Source organism: Periplaneta americana, chromosome 12 (assembly GCF_040183065.1).
Source record: "Periplaneta americana isolate PAMFEO1 chromosome 12, P.americana_PAMFEO1_priV1, whole genome shotgun sequence".
NCBI classification, from domain to species: Eukaryota; Metazoa; Arthropoda; class Insecta; order Blattodea; family Blattidae; genus Periplaneta; species Periplaneta americana.
Window position 1 is genome coordinate 89,593,475 of NC_091128.1, and position 18,510 is coordinate 89,611,984.

At 32.5% G+C, this 18,510-nt stretch overlaps 2 protein-coding genes across 2 annotated transcripts in view; one reads left to right on the forward strand and one right to left on the reverse strand.

Annotated features, from left to right (window-relative positions):
- Positions 1–6,213, reverse strand: part of LOC138710674 (uncharacterized) — a 62,929-nt gene extending 56,716 nt beyond the window's left edge. The window contains exons 1-2 of the mRNA XM_069841728.1: positions 5,793–6,213; positions 718–939 (exon numbers count right to left, since the gene is read on the reverse strand). Coding sequence (XP_069697829.1) covers positions 718–939; positions 5,793–5,864 — 294 coding nt within the window. The 5' untranslated portion in view covers positions 5,865–6,213. The remainder of the gene's footprint in view (positions 1–717; positions 940–5,792) is intronic.
- A 67-nt stretch (positions 6,214–6,280) lies between these two features.
- Pfdn2 (prefoldin 2) lies at positions 6,281–8,699 on the forward strand. Its single transcript, XM_069841729.1, has 3 exons — positions 6,281–6,615; positions 6,714–6,837; positions 7,421–8,699. Exons 1-3 carry the CDS (start codon positions 6,476–6,478, stop codon positions 7,592–7,594), a joined length of 438 nt encoding a protein of 145 aa, XP_069697830.1. The 5' UTR covers positions 6,281–6,475; the 3' UTR covers positions 7,595–8,699.
- The last annotated feature ends 9,811 nt before the right edge of the window (positions 8,700–18,510 follow it).

Genomic DNA, 18,510 nt, shown 5'->3' on the forward strand with positions numbered 1-18,510 from the left:
TGCCAGGAAAGCACTGACAATTGAGAGTGATAAGATTTTATGAACTTCACAATTCTATGACTGTTTCTTTACAATTCTCATTGTGTTATTTATTCTGAAAAAAAAAATGCTCAAAATTGTTACTAAGTTATGTAATGATATGTATATATGGTTAGTTACATGTATATAATACATATATACCAAACAGACCTATGATTTTTCATTGAGAGAGAAATACTGTGTTCCTTAGACAATTTTGATGTGTGTATATTATAGTTACGCATATACAAAAAGCAAATAAAGATCACGACACCTGATAATGGGATGCTATAAAAAACTATACAACTCTAAATATGTTATTGTTGTTTTCTAATGCCAGGCGTTTGACAAAGTCATTTGACCTCTTGCACTCCAATATTTTTCAAACAACTCTAATTATTGTAACTTTCTTAACTCAGTATTTGCAAAATTGGAACTATCATGTTATAAGAATGGATTCTGGAAGAATCAAGTCTTAATAGGCCAACATTTGACAGAATAATGACGAAAACTATGGTTGCATTATATAAGCCTATGATTTAATTGTTTATCCTCAAGTCAGAATATATTTTTCTTTTGAGCCTGTGATGTGGATGTTGTGGATGGTTCACAGGTATAACTATGTAAAATCTCCAATTTAAATACCCAGTACCATGGATTAATAATTTGTTTTTCAAAATTATACTAGAATGCCATTACCTCATTTATAATGTATTTGACTACATGATACACACTGCACAAGAACTTGTATTTGTCAGTAGTGAGACTTTCTACTTCTATTGCAGTGCAGCACATGTAACAAAGCTGAAACACATCCCCAGGTTTTAAATGCTCAGTGCTTCCATTACTAGTAACTGTGTTGGCAACTCCGCTGAGCAAAGACAGAGCTAGTTTCTCTTGATTTTCATTCTTCAAAAGCACCTGAAAAAACATTGTTAAAGCAATACATTCGTGCCAATATAGGAAAATATTTATCTCAAGACAATGTGCAAAATGAGTCATATAAAAAAGGGGACTGAATAAAAATCTAAGCAATTCGAGAAATTCAAATTTTCGAAGAAAATTTAACAAATAGATTGAAGTGGTTTGAACATGTAAAGTGAATATAGGGTCATTCCATGTGAAATCAACGAGTCTCACGAACTTACCCTCTTAAGTTTTAATGATACTTGAGCAGAGTTGGCAAAAAAAGAAAAGAAAAAGTTTCATTCAAAAAAATTGTTTTAAACATTTTTATACCGTTTTAAACACAGCCACGAAACAGTGCGTTTTTTAAATATGTTGTTATCATCATTAACTAATGCTAAGTTCTTGGCAATAAAGCCATTAGAGGAAAGGGCTGTACATATGATTCTCATCCATTTATTTCTGAAGACCGCACAATGGACAAAGTGGTGAAGAAAAAATTCCAATTTTGTTGGAGTGTTTTGACAAACAGTCATGCCCTGTAACTAAACGAAAGGATGCAACTGCACTTTTCCTTGGATAAGCAGGAATTATATTTTGTACATTGAGACTCTCCCATATTTTAATATTTGAAATTTCGTACAACTTGATATTTCAAGTTGATTAATCTAACTGGTGAAAATGATTAAGTTGACATGAAGGTTTTTTAAATATAAAACATGTTTTATACATAGAGTTGGTTGCCAGACGAATATTGTAAATTCCCGATTTTTAAGAAAAATTCGGGAAATCGGTATTTTAGACATTTAAAATTTATCACGCTGTTTATTAAACTAAATAAGGTTATACATAAAATTAATATCCTACTAACTCAAAAATATAAATTGTTTATAGAACTTAATAGAGTTTCATAAAAAAGAATATTTTCAAATTTACCTTAGTTTGATTGCTTAGGGCCTATATTTCTCTGAAGATCTAGCATCTAATAACAATGAGTGAGAAGCCATTTTTAGAACATTATAAAAGCTTTAAGTCCAGTTTTGAATTGGCACAAACTTGTAATTCTGATTTCATTAAAGCAGTGGAGCATCTGTTCCTACTGTTTGACCATTTGTTGTTCACTGTGAGCTTAAGGGAGATTATTCCACAGGGGCACAAGCCAATTGTACACCTCTTCCCACTACTTTAAATAAATATTTTTTTAATGGAGGATCCTTACCATCAGAATTTCACTTCCTTAAATATTAAAATACCAGTTACTTTGGATTTAAGCTTACTATGTATTACCTGGACCACACAACAGAAACAGAAAGACATATTTTCAATCAAATTGAATATTCAGATTTCTGCTTTCTTATGATGTCACTATTGAGAATTAATTAGTAAGCAAGTGATCATGATCGAAGGATTACTTATAGTATAGAGAAAGCTGTCGAACTTGCATGTGTTTGTTCGTGCAATAACATTTCATGGTGTTTAATGGTTTAACGGCTCAGTGGTACAACAGAAAAAACTAATACTCTGTGGTGCACTTTTCAACTTTTATTTTACAGCTCAGTTTTTCATATTGAAATAAATAAAAAGATACTATTTTATAAAAGCATTCAAATTGTTTGCTCTGTATATCCTACAAAAATTCCTTATTAATAAAAAAAGTTCATTATTAATGGAGAAATAAATAATAAACATAACAGAGAATTCTGTTGGATTAAAAATTAACAATATCATCATATGGACTTAAACGTTGTTTAAAACATGTTTTAATCAACAGATATTGTTTTAAACAATTTTGAACACTTACTTATTTACTTACAAATGGCTTTTAAGGAACCCGAAGGTTCATTGCCGCCCTCACATAAGCCCGCCATCGGTCCCTATCCTGAGCAAGATTAATCCAGTCTCTATCATCATATCCCACCTCCCTCAAATCCATTTTAATATTATCCTCCCATCTACGTCTTGGCCTCCCCAAAGGTCTTTTTCCCTCCGATCTCCCAACTAACACTCTATATGCATTTCTGGATTCGCCCATACGTGCTACATGCCCTGCCCATCTCAAACGTCTGGATTTAATGTTCCTAATTATGTCAGGTGAAGAATACAATGCGTGCAGTTCTGTGTTGTGTAACTTTCTCCATTCTCCTGTAACTTCATCCCTCTTAGCCCCAAATATTTTCCTAAGCACCTTATTCTCAAACACCCTTAACCTATATTCCTCTCTCAGAGTGAGAGTCCAAGTTTCACAACTATACAGAACAACCGGTAATATAACTGTTTTATAACTGAAACTTTTTGTTACAAACATGCTAACCCTATACTTGAGACACTTCTTATGAACAATTAGAAACTGAAGTTTACAGAGTTTTATAACTCCCAATTATAACACTTTTAATGGATGTACATCCTGCCTTTCACGTGATTTTCTTCACAAGTTTCATCCTCTTTGTGGCTACAATATTTTGTATGAAAATTCTATATATGCCCCGAAATAGAACAATATGAATATAATTATAGAAAACTAAATTTTTAAGGATTACTTTCGAAGTGTATACATGTCTAGTAGTATCACTTCTGAAGTTACCATTGCACATGAGTCTAGGGAACATTTTGATTGTATTAACATTAATGGGGCGTCCTTCCATACAGGCGCAGCGGCATTTCTCTAAAGTTAGAGCCCAGTTTAGGTGTGTGTGTTAATCGAAAAAAATGTCATACAAACATGCGTCCTATTCTCTATATTTTCTAACCCTTAATTTTCGACTAATATACACATATCTAAACTGGGCTTTAACCTTAGAGAAATGCCACTGCCCTTGTATGGGAGTGTGCCCAATTGATGCTATTAGCGCAGAAGATATCTATTTTTCTAAGTTTTGAGAAAAACGGAGTTGAAATTTTGGAGTTGTAGCTCTTGACTTAAGTTCAAAAGGATGCCTGAAATATACTTGAGAAAAACTATACCTCACAGGAGTAAGTGGGTTTTCCCAGATGATGGAGCATAACATTTTACGTATTCAGATAACAATAACTCCATTTTCAGCAAAATTGGAGTTACAGGGTTTTCGCAGAAACCCCACGATATAATTAGTGCAATTAAGAAACTTAAATCGAAGAAATCAGTATGGCCAGACGAAATCCCACCACATATTGTAAAGGGGTGTAAAGTCTCATCAAACCCTTATTGCATATTTACAACTTATCTCTCAAGACTGGAATTTTTCCTGATAGATATAAAATTTTGTCCAATTCATAAGAGTGGAGATAAAGGTAAAAGAATTGGTTAAATTATACACCTATATAAGAATTCAGCATTGTCCATCTCTCAAAACTTTTTGAACGTATTTTATATAAAATTATGTAGGCTACATTTATTTCTCAGTCAAAAATATTATTGATCACAAACAGCATGGTTTTGTTACTGGTAGATCAACGTCATCAAATTTAGTATGGTTTTGTCATTAGCTACGTATGTCACTAAAAATATGGACATAGGTAATCTAGTTAATGTAATCTATACAGACTTCAAAAAAACATTGGTTAAACGAGCGTTGAGGGACTTCTGCCGATTTTGGAATAGACACCAACAGGTTAGTTTAGGCTTTTATTATCCCGTCAAGATGAAGGTGAAAGCGATTGAGTGTAATTTTTTGTTTTCTATGTTGGCAGTTCAAATGCGTCAGTGTCTATTCCAAAATCGGCGGAAGTCCCTCAACGCTCGTTTCACCAAAGCATTTAATAGCCTACTTTTTATCACTGTATACTGTTAAAGAAGCTTGCCAAATATGGGATTAGTAATTAACTTCTAAATAGATTTATAAGAGATCTAATGAACCACAAACAGTTTGTCACCTTCAACAAAAGTCGATCTGAAGAATTTACAACACCAGGGGTCCCTCAAGAATCAAATCTGGGTCCACTTTTATTTGTAATATTTATAAATGACCTACCAAGCTCAATATCAAATTCACTATGTTTAATGCATGCTGATGATGCCGAAATTATTAAATCTTATTCTACACCTAATGACTGTCTCTTTCTTCAGAGAGATCTAGACGAGTTATACAAGTGGTCACTGGAAAATAGTGTTTCAACTTAAATGTCATGATACGATATAGGCTATAGTAGGAAAAAAACTTCCTTTCCTTGCAGATACCTAATGGATGGGGAATTATTGAAAATGACTGACAAGGTAAAAGATTTTGGCATACGATTCACATGAATTTTTCCAGACTTATACTTGAACTTGTGTCTCAGTCTCTTAAATTTCTAAGATTTATCTTTAGATTTTACCTAGCACAAAATTTTCTTCTCAAGATAAGCTTAGTTTAAAAATTATATTTTTTTCATTAGTTAGATCAAAACTTGAATACTGTAGTATTATATGCGTCATGTAACAAGGAAGAACTGAAGGACCAGTAAAACATTTAATATAAACTATGCTAGAACATATTATAAGTACCGGTACTCTCCACTTTTTAGAATCTGATCCTCCTATAATAAACTGAGCAATATTGACACCATTCAGGATAGAACCAAACTCTTCAGGGAGTAAATACCGCCAACTTTAAAAAAATTCCATTATTATTTTGCTAATAAATAGGTCTTCAACTGGTCTGTAGCCTATATCGTAGTTTTGGTCTCCTTTCTTAAATTATTTCATACCATTATTAATTCACCCTCCAATTTCGTTAGCAGTGCTGACTTGACGTAGACCTATTAGCTCATCAATTATTGTGTTGTGTTATAACTAAGTTATTTAAGTTTAAATTACTATTATACCCCATGTATTACTATTGTTACTGTCACTATTCTCTACTCTAATTATATTGTTCAGTGGATGAAATAGATAAATAAACACTATAGCATACCTGCAAATCACTTAACACGCTCCTTAGGTCTCCACATTTTATTCGCTTTAAAAGATCTTGTTTTTTCTCCATTTTCGTTACTTTTTTCCTGAAATTACATAGGCCCTACTTAGGCCTATTTGCTAGTTTAATTCATTTTCATCTCTATTCTGTTAAAGCTGACTGCAAGACATCTCCCAACGTATCGATGTGATATTACTTAAACATTGTGAATAAGATCCATCTGCTGTTTTAAACTTTTAGAAAACATCGAAATTGCCCATGCAATAAACACAGCGGAAGTAATTAAAATCCTAAAATTTTAAATTGACAAAACGGAAGAACACCAGCCTCAAACTTTTCGAACTTTTCCACACTTTTCAAATATAGTGGCAAAATTATCCACCGGGGGTCAGGGTTATCTATATCAAAACCACCACCGTCTGGACCGTCTTGACCGTTGCTTACGGTCTTGACATAATATTGCAATTCAGACGGCGGTGATCAAAACCTACGAGGAAGGAACCTACTCTCGAAATCGAAAGACCTTTGGTGAAGAGTAGAAATCAGTAGAGCAGAACTGTGATCTAATGGAATGGTTCCGTGGTCGAAAAGTGATATCGATGTGTAAGGATACGTCGATACTCGTGAGAAAAAAGATTGAGAGCACAAGAGTTAGAAAATTGTAAAAGAAATACTTGAACATGGCAACCGACAGCAAGAAATCTAAGGCAAAAGGCAAGACAAACGAAGAAATTTTCAATGGCTTCCAAGCGTTACGAGGCGAACAACGGCATATGGCTAATAAATTATCAGAAATGGAATTAGAACTCCATGAACACAAGTAAGTTAAGTTTTCTAGACCTAACCTTATTGGGCATACATCAGTATTACTTGACCAAATGTATTTTCAAACTCTTAATTACATCATATTACTTCTAGAATTGTCATCGATACTTTAAAAGAAGTGGATGGGAATAGAAAATGTTTCAAAATGGTTGGCGGTGTTTTGTGCGAGAGAACCGTAAAAGAAGTATTACCTGTTCTTATTTCAAATCGAGATCAGGTAAGAATTGCTGTTTATGGTAACCCACATTGAACAAGCTTTCCTGGTAAGTGATTATTATTTATAATATTTGTGTGTTGATCCTAGTAGAGGTAAAGGGGATCCAAGATAAATAGCGTAGCCGCCTTACGGATTTGTTTTGTAAGGTGTAATTACCGATAGCATAGTAACAATTAGCAGTAATTTGTAGGTCTACAAAATTTATTGTGCTTTGTCTAACATTTATTACAGTAATACAACCGAATATATGTTTGTATAAAATGAAATAGCTTACTGTAGATTTCGTTCATATAGCTACTGATAGACTTCTTTCATATTATACTGATATTTAATTACAAGCGCTTTCTTTTATGACTTATAAACTTCCTAATCAAGGGAATTGTCTCATCAAGTTAACATATGAATGTAGTAATCAATTAAGAAATTAAATACTTTATAAGAACTTCGTGTTTCAAGCCACCTATATACATACACATAACTTCAGAATGGGATGTAATACATAACACTTTCACTGAGGTTACTGCAATGTTATTTTTATTATCTGTGATGAAATTACGAAATTAATTATTTTCTTGTTTTTCAGCTTGCCAAGTTCATTGAAAGCTTAACAGAACAGTTAAGCAAGAAAGGCCAAGAAGTTAATGAATACAAAGATAAATATAATATTAAAATTCGCGGACAGGACGAACACTCGTCTGAAGCTGAAGGTGACAAGAAACCGCGCACAGGCAACGTTCTGGTGGTTAATCCGATGTAGTTCTCTCATGTGAACCTTCACAGTACAAGCCTCAGGGGATGGGACAATTTTTTTTTACACCACACTGGGCTTTATCGTGTTGTGATACAATTTACAAGCTGTGTGAACTTTCAAGTGTGTTAGGAGAAAACTGACAATTTATGTGATGATGCAGTAATAAGTTGCCTATTTAAGCAGATGTTTATTACTAATGAAAAGTTAAATATCTTCACTAGCTAGCTCATGATTTTGTCAGAAGACTGTAGATGTTCAGTTTAGCTAAGTCTTAAACTTCTATGTCAAAATAAGATTATGCTGCTTGAATTTTGACAGTCATCAGGCGAATAGAGCGTCAGGAATTTAAAAATGGGATCTGCTCAAGATACTTTAAAAGAGGAAATTTAAAAGTGAGATTCTAAGCTTTTTATAGACTTACATGGTTATTGACATATTACTGCTTGTAAATGTTTACATTTTCATTTTGTTGGCACTTTTTTTCACAAACAGCACAGTTCCTAAGGAGAAAGGTATTCCATTGTCATTTTTTTATTTAACTAGATGAAAATTAGGTTTTGAAGAAATATTGAAAATAAGGAACCAAATCAAGTAGTGCTCACGTGTACGTAAAATAAAGCAAAATGTAACCGGGTAATAGATGTATAATTTTATTACTGTTCTGACCTACATTTACCAGTAGTTATTTTCGTTATATTTAAAAGCAAACTTTATGTCTCTAGTCTTATCTTAAATCTCAGCAGATTATTCTTTCTCGAAATAATTTAGTATTTATATAAATTACACAATGTGTACGAAAATCTTATCCTTCCTTCTCAAAATTAGATCAATTAAATTACCGTATTAACTTTTCATACATCAGCCCTTTTAACTTTCAAGCCTTATCAAAAGTAATGTTGAAACTGTTATGTGGAATTTATATAAATTGCTTATATTACTTGAAACGAAACTTTTTTATGTTTACTTAACTACAACAGTTAAGTGTTACCATACTGAAATGGGAAAAATTATCTCCCTTTACAGTTTTTTATTTTATTAAGAGTGTGAAAGCAATCTGTCATTGTATTTTTGTGAATTTAGTAAATTTCTACTATTAAATCTTGGCCTCATATTACTGTTCTAAAACGTGTTTCTTTTTCCAGTATACAGTGTTAGAGAAATTGGTGCAAATATCTTGACAGATGATAGATAACTTAAACCAACACAACTTAAACTCTGTCCTTACTCTACTTACAGGTTTCGCACGTAATTGGCAGTATATTGACCTAGCATGTCCTTTGAACGACTGCATCATGTAAACATCAACAAGATTAGATGATCTGTAGAAAGGGATTAGTGTCCTTTGCGTTCTGATTTATGGAATTCTTACAATCGTACCCATATTTTATTGTTTTAGTTTCCTTCATTGTGAAAGGTCACGTATTATCATATTGAGAGACAGCTATCCATATCTTAACCATCCCTTGATTACCATGCACTTGAAGTTTAGAGACACCTAGAGTTGTCATATTTAAAGAGTGAAAATCTGAGACACATCTTTAAAATGTGCATAATGGAAAATGTTTGTCATTGTTGCGTGTAGGAAAAGTTAACAAATTTTCAATCAAAATATTGTTGACTAATATTTATAAACATTTATCTGTAGCATATAATACAAAATAAATTTCCGCCTCATAAATTTTTATATATCGTCAGTATTTTTCAACATTTTTCATTCTTGCGTATCCGGTAATTATATTTGGTAGTCTGATCAGAGTTTTCTAAAAAGAAACGTAATTTTCTTCTTAGCACTGTTGTGAACAGTGAGTCTAAAATTAGCAAAGAATTTAATGGAAGGCAATATTGGTATAGAATACGAACTTAAAATATCAAACTGTGATGCAAGAAATAAAGATTAATACCGACAACAATAACAGTACCTACTAAGCAAAATGCTTTGTCCCCCGACATTCAAAGAAACCGATGTCTCATTCAATATGAACCTAAGTTGAATCATGGACTTAAATCCAATGCTGTATGTACTTGTCAAGTTCTTCATTTTTAATCCCTTTGAGTTGTCTTGCCATTAATAGAATGAATAGAATCCTGTGAAAAGAAACACTATTTTTTTTTTTTTCTTTTCGTTTGCTGAAAACCAAGACATTTATGCGTTCTGAGAATTATTTTGGAATGCTGAGATGCAGATCTCGATTCTGGTATGTTCCCGAAAAATCTAGAACATATGGAAACCTTCTGGACACCTCATATATAGACGATGTCCTTTATAGCTACTTAGTATTGCACCACAATGACAGGACTTTATGTTAAGTGCAGATGATAATAATGACGATTATGATAGAAGGGAAAAATAGGAAGAGAAAAGGTTAAAAGGTATGCAATTGTGCATTCTTGCAAAGAAATTTAAAGCTGTGAGGAAGAATCTATGTGAGCTCCAAGCCTGTTGGCCACTAGTCTCACTCAGTCAATGAGATGTCATTAACCATTGATTCATTCAGGCTATTCTGAAGAATAAAATACAATACCATTGAAGCTAAAAACATCCGATTTTTTCATTGCATAAAACACGAGATGTGCAAAATGTACAAGGAATATTTATTTATTGTTCCTCTCATTGTTCTTTACTATTCAGCATATATTTACACTTATTTCGAACATTCTGTATATAACTGGTTCATTTCATTTTTTATATATATGTCAGACAGCTGTCGGAAATCTCTGACAAAGAAATGCTAAATGTCAGTTTTTTCCTCCGCTATGCTAGAACTCTAATTTTATATAAATTGTAATTATGCAATCTAATACCTAAGATCATAAAATCTAAACGTACTAATGCTTATCTGTGTTTTGAAATTAATTTAAGTTTTTGCTATTAACCCTAAGAACTGAAGAGTTTTGGAACAAGAAGGATATTGGGCCTGACATTCACTTGTATCATTTGTACATGTATCACTTGTCACTAATCTATCTCCTCATCAAACCTTGCCCAACCTTATCACTGACAATGTCACTAATCTATCTATCTCATTAAACCCTGCTTAACCTTATATCAGTAACAGTGGAGCTACTTGTCGCTAATCTATCTCCGTAATAAGTCTTACCTTACCTTGTCTATGATAGTGGGGCTGCTTTTCACTAAGGGTGAAAAGGAAACCAAATTTTTCCGGTAAGAACAACACAAGTGAACTTATGTCTATTATCCTTCTTTTCGGAGTTTTCATTAATTTTATTGCAAAACAAATTTGCAAGAACATTGTCAGTTTTTCTGATATACTGCTCCCCAGATGTACCGTTGATCTTACTGATACTGCTGTTGAAACGAATAACTTTCCAAGTGAAATGTTTTGGTCTGCACATGGGGTTAAGAAGAACTAATGTACATAGTCACAGAATAAATTGATAAATATCGTAAATACAATTTCAGATTTCACTTATGTATATAGTCAGTGTATCCCATGCTGTAGCATCATAGTTTGAGGCATCATGCCTTGGACTCTATTATGGAATGTGTGCTGGTGTAATTCTTCATAGGAAAGGAATTTTCTAGAGATGAACAACGATCGAGAAAGCAAGACTAACAGATGCCAAGATTAATCACTCCTGAAGTCCTGAACGTCAAGCAGCCTTGAATCGCCACATTTGTTTATATCTGACAGAACTTTTATCTACTTTAGCAACTGTTATATATGTATAAACAATCAAGTAGCCTATTTGAAACATCAACTTTATCTTTCAGTGTATAATAATTCGTTCCCCAGTCTTTATTTAATTACTAGGTCCTTATTAAAAGGATAGGAATTTTCTTTTCGTATGTTTGAGATCAAGTGTACAATCTCAAGTAAAAAGATATTAACGATATGTTTTATGTTTCTTATAAATGCAAATGTATTTGAGAATTGTTTTTTTTTTTTCTATTTATATAACCATAGGTAATATCATATAATAGAATCAGAACGTTTTGATAACTAAGATACTGTTTTGTTTTGTCTTTTTGTCTCATTTAAACATTTATAATGTTATTTATTTCAATGATGTATGTAATTCAACGCCAATGAAATGCTATTTCGAGAATAATGAACGAGACTTGCGCACGAGAATGACAAGACGAGACTTGAAAGACAAATATAACGAACACAGCGAGCAAGAACGGCAGTTAGTTTTGTTCATCTCTAGAATTTTCTCTTGAAATTTTGGTCACCCAGCATAGTGATGAATTTTGGAAGCTATAATAGGTAGTGAAATTCAATTTTGAAAACCAGCCATAATAGCCGAGGGTGATCACAGTGCTGATCACATAATACCTTCATTCTGGTTGGATGATTGTTCACCTCTGCTGAGGCATGTGGATGTGAGGCCAGCAGCCAGCTGGTTGACCTTGGTCTTTTGTGAGCTGTTTGTCCCAACAGAAAAAAGAAAAAGAATCTAATTGAAGAAAATTTGTAATCATCATTTATTGTGCAATTGTCTTATAATGCGGGTCATAATCATCCCTCCCTCCTGAAACTCTGTGGCATAATTGGGGAGTGGTGTATTTATGGTTACTAATGATTTCCTACCCAATATTTGCTGAGAGAAAGTTTTAGTAATGGCAATAACATTTTTATTGTCACTTCCTGCGGTGTTTTTCATGTGTAGATAAGTTTAATATTACATTATAAAATCTACAACTTTTCATTCTCTAAATCTTATCAATTTACAAATTGTCTTCTAATAATTTTTCAAGTACAGTAATTGCAGTAATGGGGGATCAACTTGAAACTGCTCTGCAGTTCATGAAAAGATTTCACGAATTATAATAGTGTTATTATTGCAATAGAGTTCAGGATGATGCAAATTTCCCTAAATCTGTAGAATTTTTGTTCCACAAAATTGTACGTAAATATCCTTCAGTATATTGTAAGATTTGTGAACAATTTATTTCATATACTGTAGGTTTTCCATCATAACACTCCACCTTAGAATTACTTGATCATATGTTTTAAAGACTTTCTGAAGCAAACTTATAATTGAAAGTGATCCACAATTCGTTATGTTAAAACATAATCTTTAATAAACTATTCATTCTGAATTAACTGAGATTTTCTTTATTTATATACATTTTTTACTTTATCATTGTATGATGTATAAAGAAAATATTGTACTCAATAAAATTATATATTTCGAGAGTTACGCATAAATACACGTTTTCAGTACCCTTCATACAGAAACAGTAGTTTAAACATTTCTCGTACTGTTTGTGTGTAGTATTTTATTCATGTTACGAAAATAATTTTGTCAAACATTCTATACAAATAACACATTGAATAGAGAGTATCACTAATTCCACAATTTGGGACATCTGGCCGACATCTACGGCTGACCACTAGGATCCAGAATACAAAGCAGACGTTAAATTAAAAATAAAATACAATATGATTTGCAGAGAGAATACAAAACAATGATAAATTTAAAAATAAAATACAATTGAGGAGTAGGGTGCAAGAAAGGCACTTCTTTCAAATGCAAGTTTTGAGAAAATTGATGTTGAAAATTCAAACCGTAATAATGTTATCTATGCATGCATTTACATTTTGGGTACTCCTGAACTCTATGATCACATTATTGAACGACAACTTGGTGATCATATGCATAATAGATCAAAGAACACAATAAAGCATTTTACTCAAAAAGGGCACATCCTCTAAAATGCCCTTCTTGCATCTAGCCCCTCAATTTGATTTCAGAGAAACATAGATGAAAGTACAATGAAGAGTAATGAAATGAATTAAAAAAAAATTATGTAGTGTTATACAAGTGATTGTGCAAAATGAATAATGAATCTCTCAATACCATTAGACAAATTTTGTTAATGTCCTCATTAGAAAATTTAAGAGAAAGGAGATACAAAAGCAGCAATAGAACCATTCGCAGTTCAATAAATTATAAAAAACAAACAGAAACCACGAATGAAATAAGGGAATTGATAAAAACTATAACAACCGGAAATAGGTGAAATGAACAAGTAGACCAACTTGCTAAAAAGGAGCTAATATAAAGCAGAAATTGGAAATACGCAAACAAATACATAACATAAAAAATAATTTGAAAAATGACCACAAAGAAATTGAAGAATGACAATTAATAAATAAGAGGTACAAAGATATAAAGAGTACAGTTGACATAATGCACATACCAATGAAAACAGCTGTAACATTATTCAGAATGGAAACAGAACATAACTGTCTCACAGAACATCTGCACAGAATAGATTGTCTACCTACAGATAAGTGCATGATCTGTGAAGACCAAGTACTTAAAACATCTTTCTTTGCGAAGCAAAAGAAAAGATTATGTAAGTAAACAATCCTAGTGCCAGATTATTTGCGGTATTCCAGCTGAGTAAAAGGGATGATGCATAGCCATTTTTAACTTATAAAGAACAAATGTACCAAAGTAATAGTTATGTTCTGTTTCCATTCTGAATAATGTTACAGCTGTTTTCATTGGTATGTGCATTATGTCAAGTGTACTCTTTATATCTTTGTACCTACCGTATTACATGTTTTTCAAAGTCATATTTTTCATTTATAAATAATGTGCCATTATCACCTCTATTTTTTAACTTTGCTATAGAATAGGGTTCCCATTTTATTTAAAAACCAGGACATTTGAAAAATACTTCACTAAAAACATGGAATATTTTGTAAAAACAGCGGGAGACAAAAAAAAAAAAAAAAAAAAAAGAAAAGAAAATATCTCAACATTATTAACTGATTAAAGTTTAATTATTAAACTGAAATACCTACTATTGAACTACTTGTATTTTATTTTCAGCACAGCATAGTTATTTTTACGCACCTTTTTTTTCACATAAGGATATTATATTGAATGTTCTGCTGAAGTAGATGCACAGTCATTTTTTTCTGCTGAAATAGATTCACATTGAATATATTTACACAAACTGTGATTTGTTCAAGAAGTTTGGGCTCTTTCAACATTACATATATTAGAGTACAAGAGGTCAAATTACTTCATTGTCAAACGCCTGGGATTAGAAAACAACAACATTACATTGAAAAATTCAACACACGTTAACTTAGTGAAATTGATTTTTACATACTACATCATGAATACTAGAACATATTGGTAGGGATGCTAACATCGCTATATTAATATTTTTACAAGGAAACAATACTATGGTGATGCTCTGAGATAATCGCGATCGAATGCTGTAGTCTGTCTCTAGTATTCAGTAAGATACAAGTAAAGCCCTTTTTTTGAGATTGATAAAAAGCAGAACATTTTCCCACCCTGAGAAATTTTTTTGGGACGGTGGGACTTTTTGTAAGACTGTCCCAGGTAAAATGGGACGAATGGAACCTACTCTATGCTGCAGCAATGGTTGTTTCCTCAAGTGACTGAGGATTCCAATAACTTCATATTCTAACTTGATGGAGCATTGCTTCATTGGCACACTGAAGTGTGTTGCCACCTGAACACAGAACTCCCTCACCATTAAATTGGACAATGCACTGAAGATGACTTAGCATTGTTACAATAGTCTCTTAGATTTCCTGATCTAACGGTCTATGATTTATTTTCTCTGAGGTGCGTAAAAGACAGTGTACGTGTTACCACTACCAGCAACTTTGATTGAATTCAAGGATTGCATTACAGATGCATTTACGATCATTACCAGGGATATGCTACTGCTCGTATGGGACGAACTTCAATATCGCATCAATGTGTGTCGTGTAACGAGAGGAAGCCACATCGAACACTTGTGAAGATGTGTCCGAAACTTGGGCAGTTTCTGTTTATTTTTATGTATCATACATTATTTTAAGTATTATATTTTTCTTCATGCAGCCACTTAAAACCTGGAATCATTTGTAATTGCCCTTTATATTAATAGTGATAAACATTTATATGCATATCATAGAATATAATGATCTGTAAAAATAGTATTAAATGAATATCTTCTGTCTATTGTGCAAGGCCACCTTAAATATACGCAGTCATCTGTTTTCACTTCTTCATATTAGTCTGAAGCGGCAATGACATAAAACGTATTGTTATTTTAAAACTGATATATCTCGTTAAAGATCAGTCCAATCAAAATTTTGCATTGAATAAAACTTATTGGAAATATTTTAAAGCAATTATTATTATGAAACATTTTCCTAAAAAGCAATAATAAGTGAGAAATTTCGACTGATTTATTTCAGTCTCCCTTAAAATCCTCCATTTAAAGAAAATATTTTGGATGTTATGTAGCCTGAAATCTAAGTGAGACCTAACTTATTTTACACACTAATTTTCATAGAAATCGATTCAATCATTTTCGAGTGAAAAGATTAACATACAGACAAAAATTTAAACACTGCGATTTTCGGTATCAGAATAATTAATTATATGTATATGTTAAAACCAATTATTTTTGTAAAAGCGAAAATTATCAGAGAAATGTAGGTTACAGTTTTATTGTTAGTACCGGTATATGAATTGTTTGAGGAGACCAAGAGAGAGGCGAAAATAGGGAAGATTGGAGAATGCTGGGTTTGCAGTGAAAAACCTGCCCTTGGACAGAACACTATGAATGAGTGGAATTGCATATGTACATTTAATGTACAGCAATGCATGTATGTAATGCAATGTATATAGCCTATGTATGTACAGTTCCCCAAAAAAGGAATGAGATGACTCTTGATTGTCGAAAGTTAAAGTTCTACAGCATGGTTCATGCGATATCGATGTAGCCAGGAAGACATCTGATCGTGCATGCGCAGGCCTATTTTTATCCTATTCCAAAGTACACATGAGTGCAAAATGTTATCAGTTGTCTGTCTCTGGTGTAGGTCTCTTTTTACCTCCTTGATTGTTTATCTTTTATGAAAGTTTGAAATATAATGTGTAACACGAAGGTCATTCACAAAAGTGGGAGAACAATATTAATTTTGAAATGACAAATGAGTAGCTATTTCCAAAACCTGCTATTTTTTAAAATACACTTTTTTACACTGTATAAGTAACTCTATAGATTTTCATGTTCTGAATACACTGGTAAGGTTATTTTGTGCCAGAATCTACTATTTAATGTTGAAAAATACTGCTAGAAAGTAGTTTTGTTTCCAAAACCTACTATTCTCAATGATATGAACTGCTATTTATTTTTTGTTCCAAAACCTCCTATTTTTAAAATCGAAGTTTAGCTTAGCATTACATTTTATTTCCAAAATCTACTACCTAAGTAAATGAAAAAATATAATAAATCTGATTTTTATGATACGCGTTGTCTTTAGTCACATTTGGTATAATAATAAATACACCAGAAAAATCATTGAACAAGATGGTTAGAGACAGAGTACGATAGAGGTTGCAATGAAGTAACTTTCTGTTGGATCACTTCCTCAACAATATAGTAAGTGAGGAATACTTGAACAATGTGATGGGACTTTGATTTTTTTTTTATTTTTGTGTTGGCCAAAATAAGAACTACACCATGCTCACTTCCTTGATTTGATTCTGCCAACAAAAACTACAGTTAGAATGATTCTTCCCTATACGCGGACATTCCTACATGCCTGCCTATCGTGCATTTGGTTTAGTGGATAGGAAGATAAAGAAGAAAGAAACTATTCCGAATCCACAATAGTATGATGATATGCTTTCAAAAGTGGGAACTGTGTTCACAACAGTTGACATTAGTTTTGTTGATTAAAAGAGAAGGTGTGAGAAGCATTAAAGACAGATAAAGATTTAAAAATCACTGACGCAAAAGTTTTGAGACTTTACTTTCAGAATCTTCATCCAACAGAATAACATTCAGGAGTACATATTGCTCTGCTGTTAACACTATCCATAACATTTTCAAGCATACATTTCCTATAAGAAACGTCAAAAAGCTCCTCCAGTCCATGGGACATCAATGGAATCAAATTGATTTCTACAAAGAAGCTTTGGGAGTCCTGTCTGATGGAATGCAAAACAACATTGACTTTCTAAATGAAGATTTGATATAACTTTGTATCTGGATATTTGAACTGTCTGATTATTATTTATGTTCCTTTCAAGATGTTTGAATTTGAATTTTTACAAATTTCTCGAACATGAGCACATTGTTGTTGCTAAAGTGTGTTACTTTCAATTTTATTTCCCAAACAATCTATTTCAGTTTTTAAAAATAATGTAAAATTTAGGAAGTTAATATTTCTTTTTGGACATAATTTTGAATGAAAAAAGTAGAGAAATTTTAAAAGATTCAATAAAAGAATTAATAAAATTGACCGTCACAAAACAAAATGACAGATTTTCGTCTTTCCTGTAAAATTTGTGAAAAGTAAAATACTAGGTTTTGGAAATAAGCTACTCAAATGTAGACCCATGGTAGAGACATTAAGGAACCTTGTAAGGACCACGATAACATATTACAAGAAACACGACAAACACCATTACAAGGTTTACAATTTAATACTATGACATGAACCATGATTAGGATTATGACAAGGACCAGGACCACGAAAAGGATTATTAGAAAGATATTAAGGGCAACAATATGGACCAAGACAAAGATATCAACGACCTTTATAAGAACCACGAAAAGGACAGATATGAACGACAAGGACCACAATAAGGATCACGACATGAACCACAGGAAGGAAAATGATAAGAATCATAACATAAACCACGATAAAGACTACAACAGAAACTATGGTAAGAATCACAACATGGAACACGACGAGTTTCAAAATAAGAATCACAATAAGGACCTCAATATGAACCACAATAAGGACCAGGATAAGGATCACGGTGCGAACCGCGACAAGCACCATGACGAGGATCATGATAAGGACCCCGACATGGGCCACGATAAGGATCACAGACATGGACCACGATTAACACCACGACAAAGATCCAATACGGATCACGACTTGGACAATGACAAA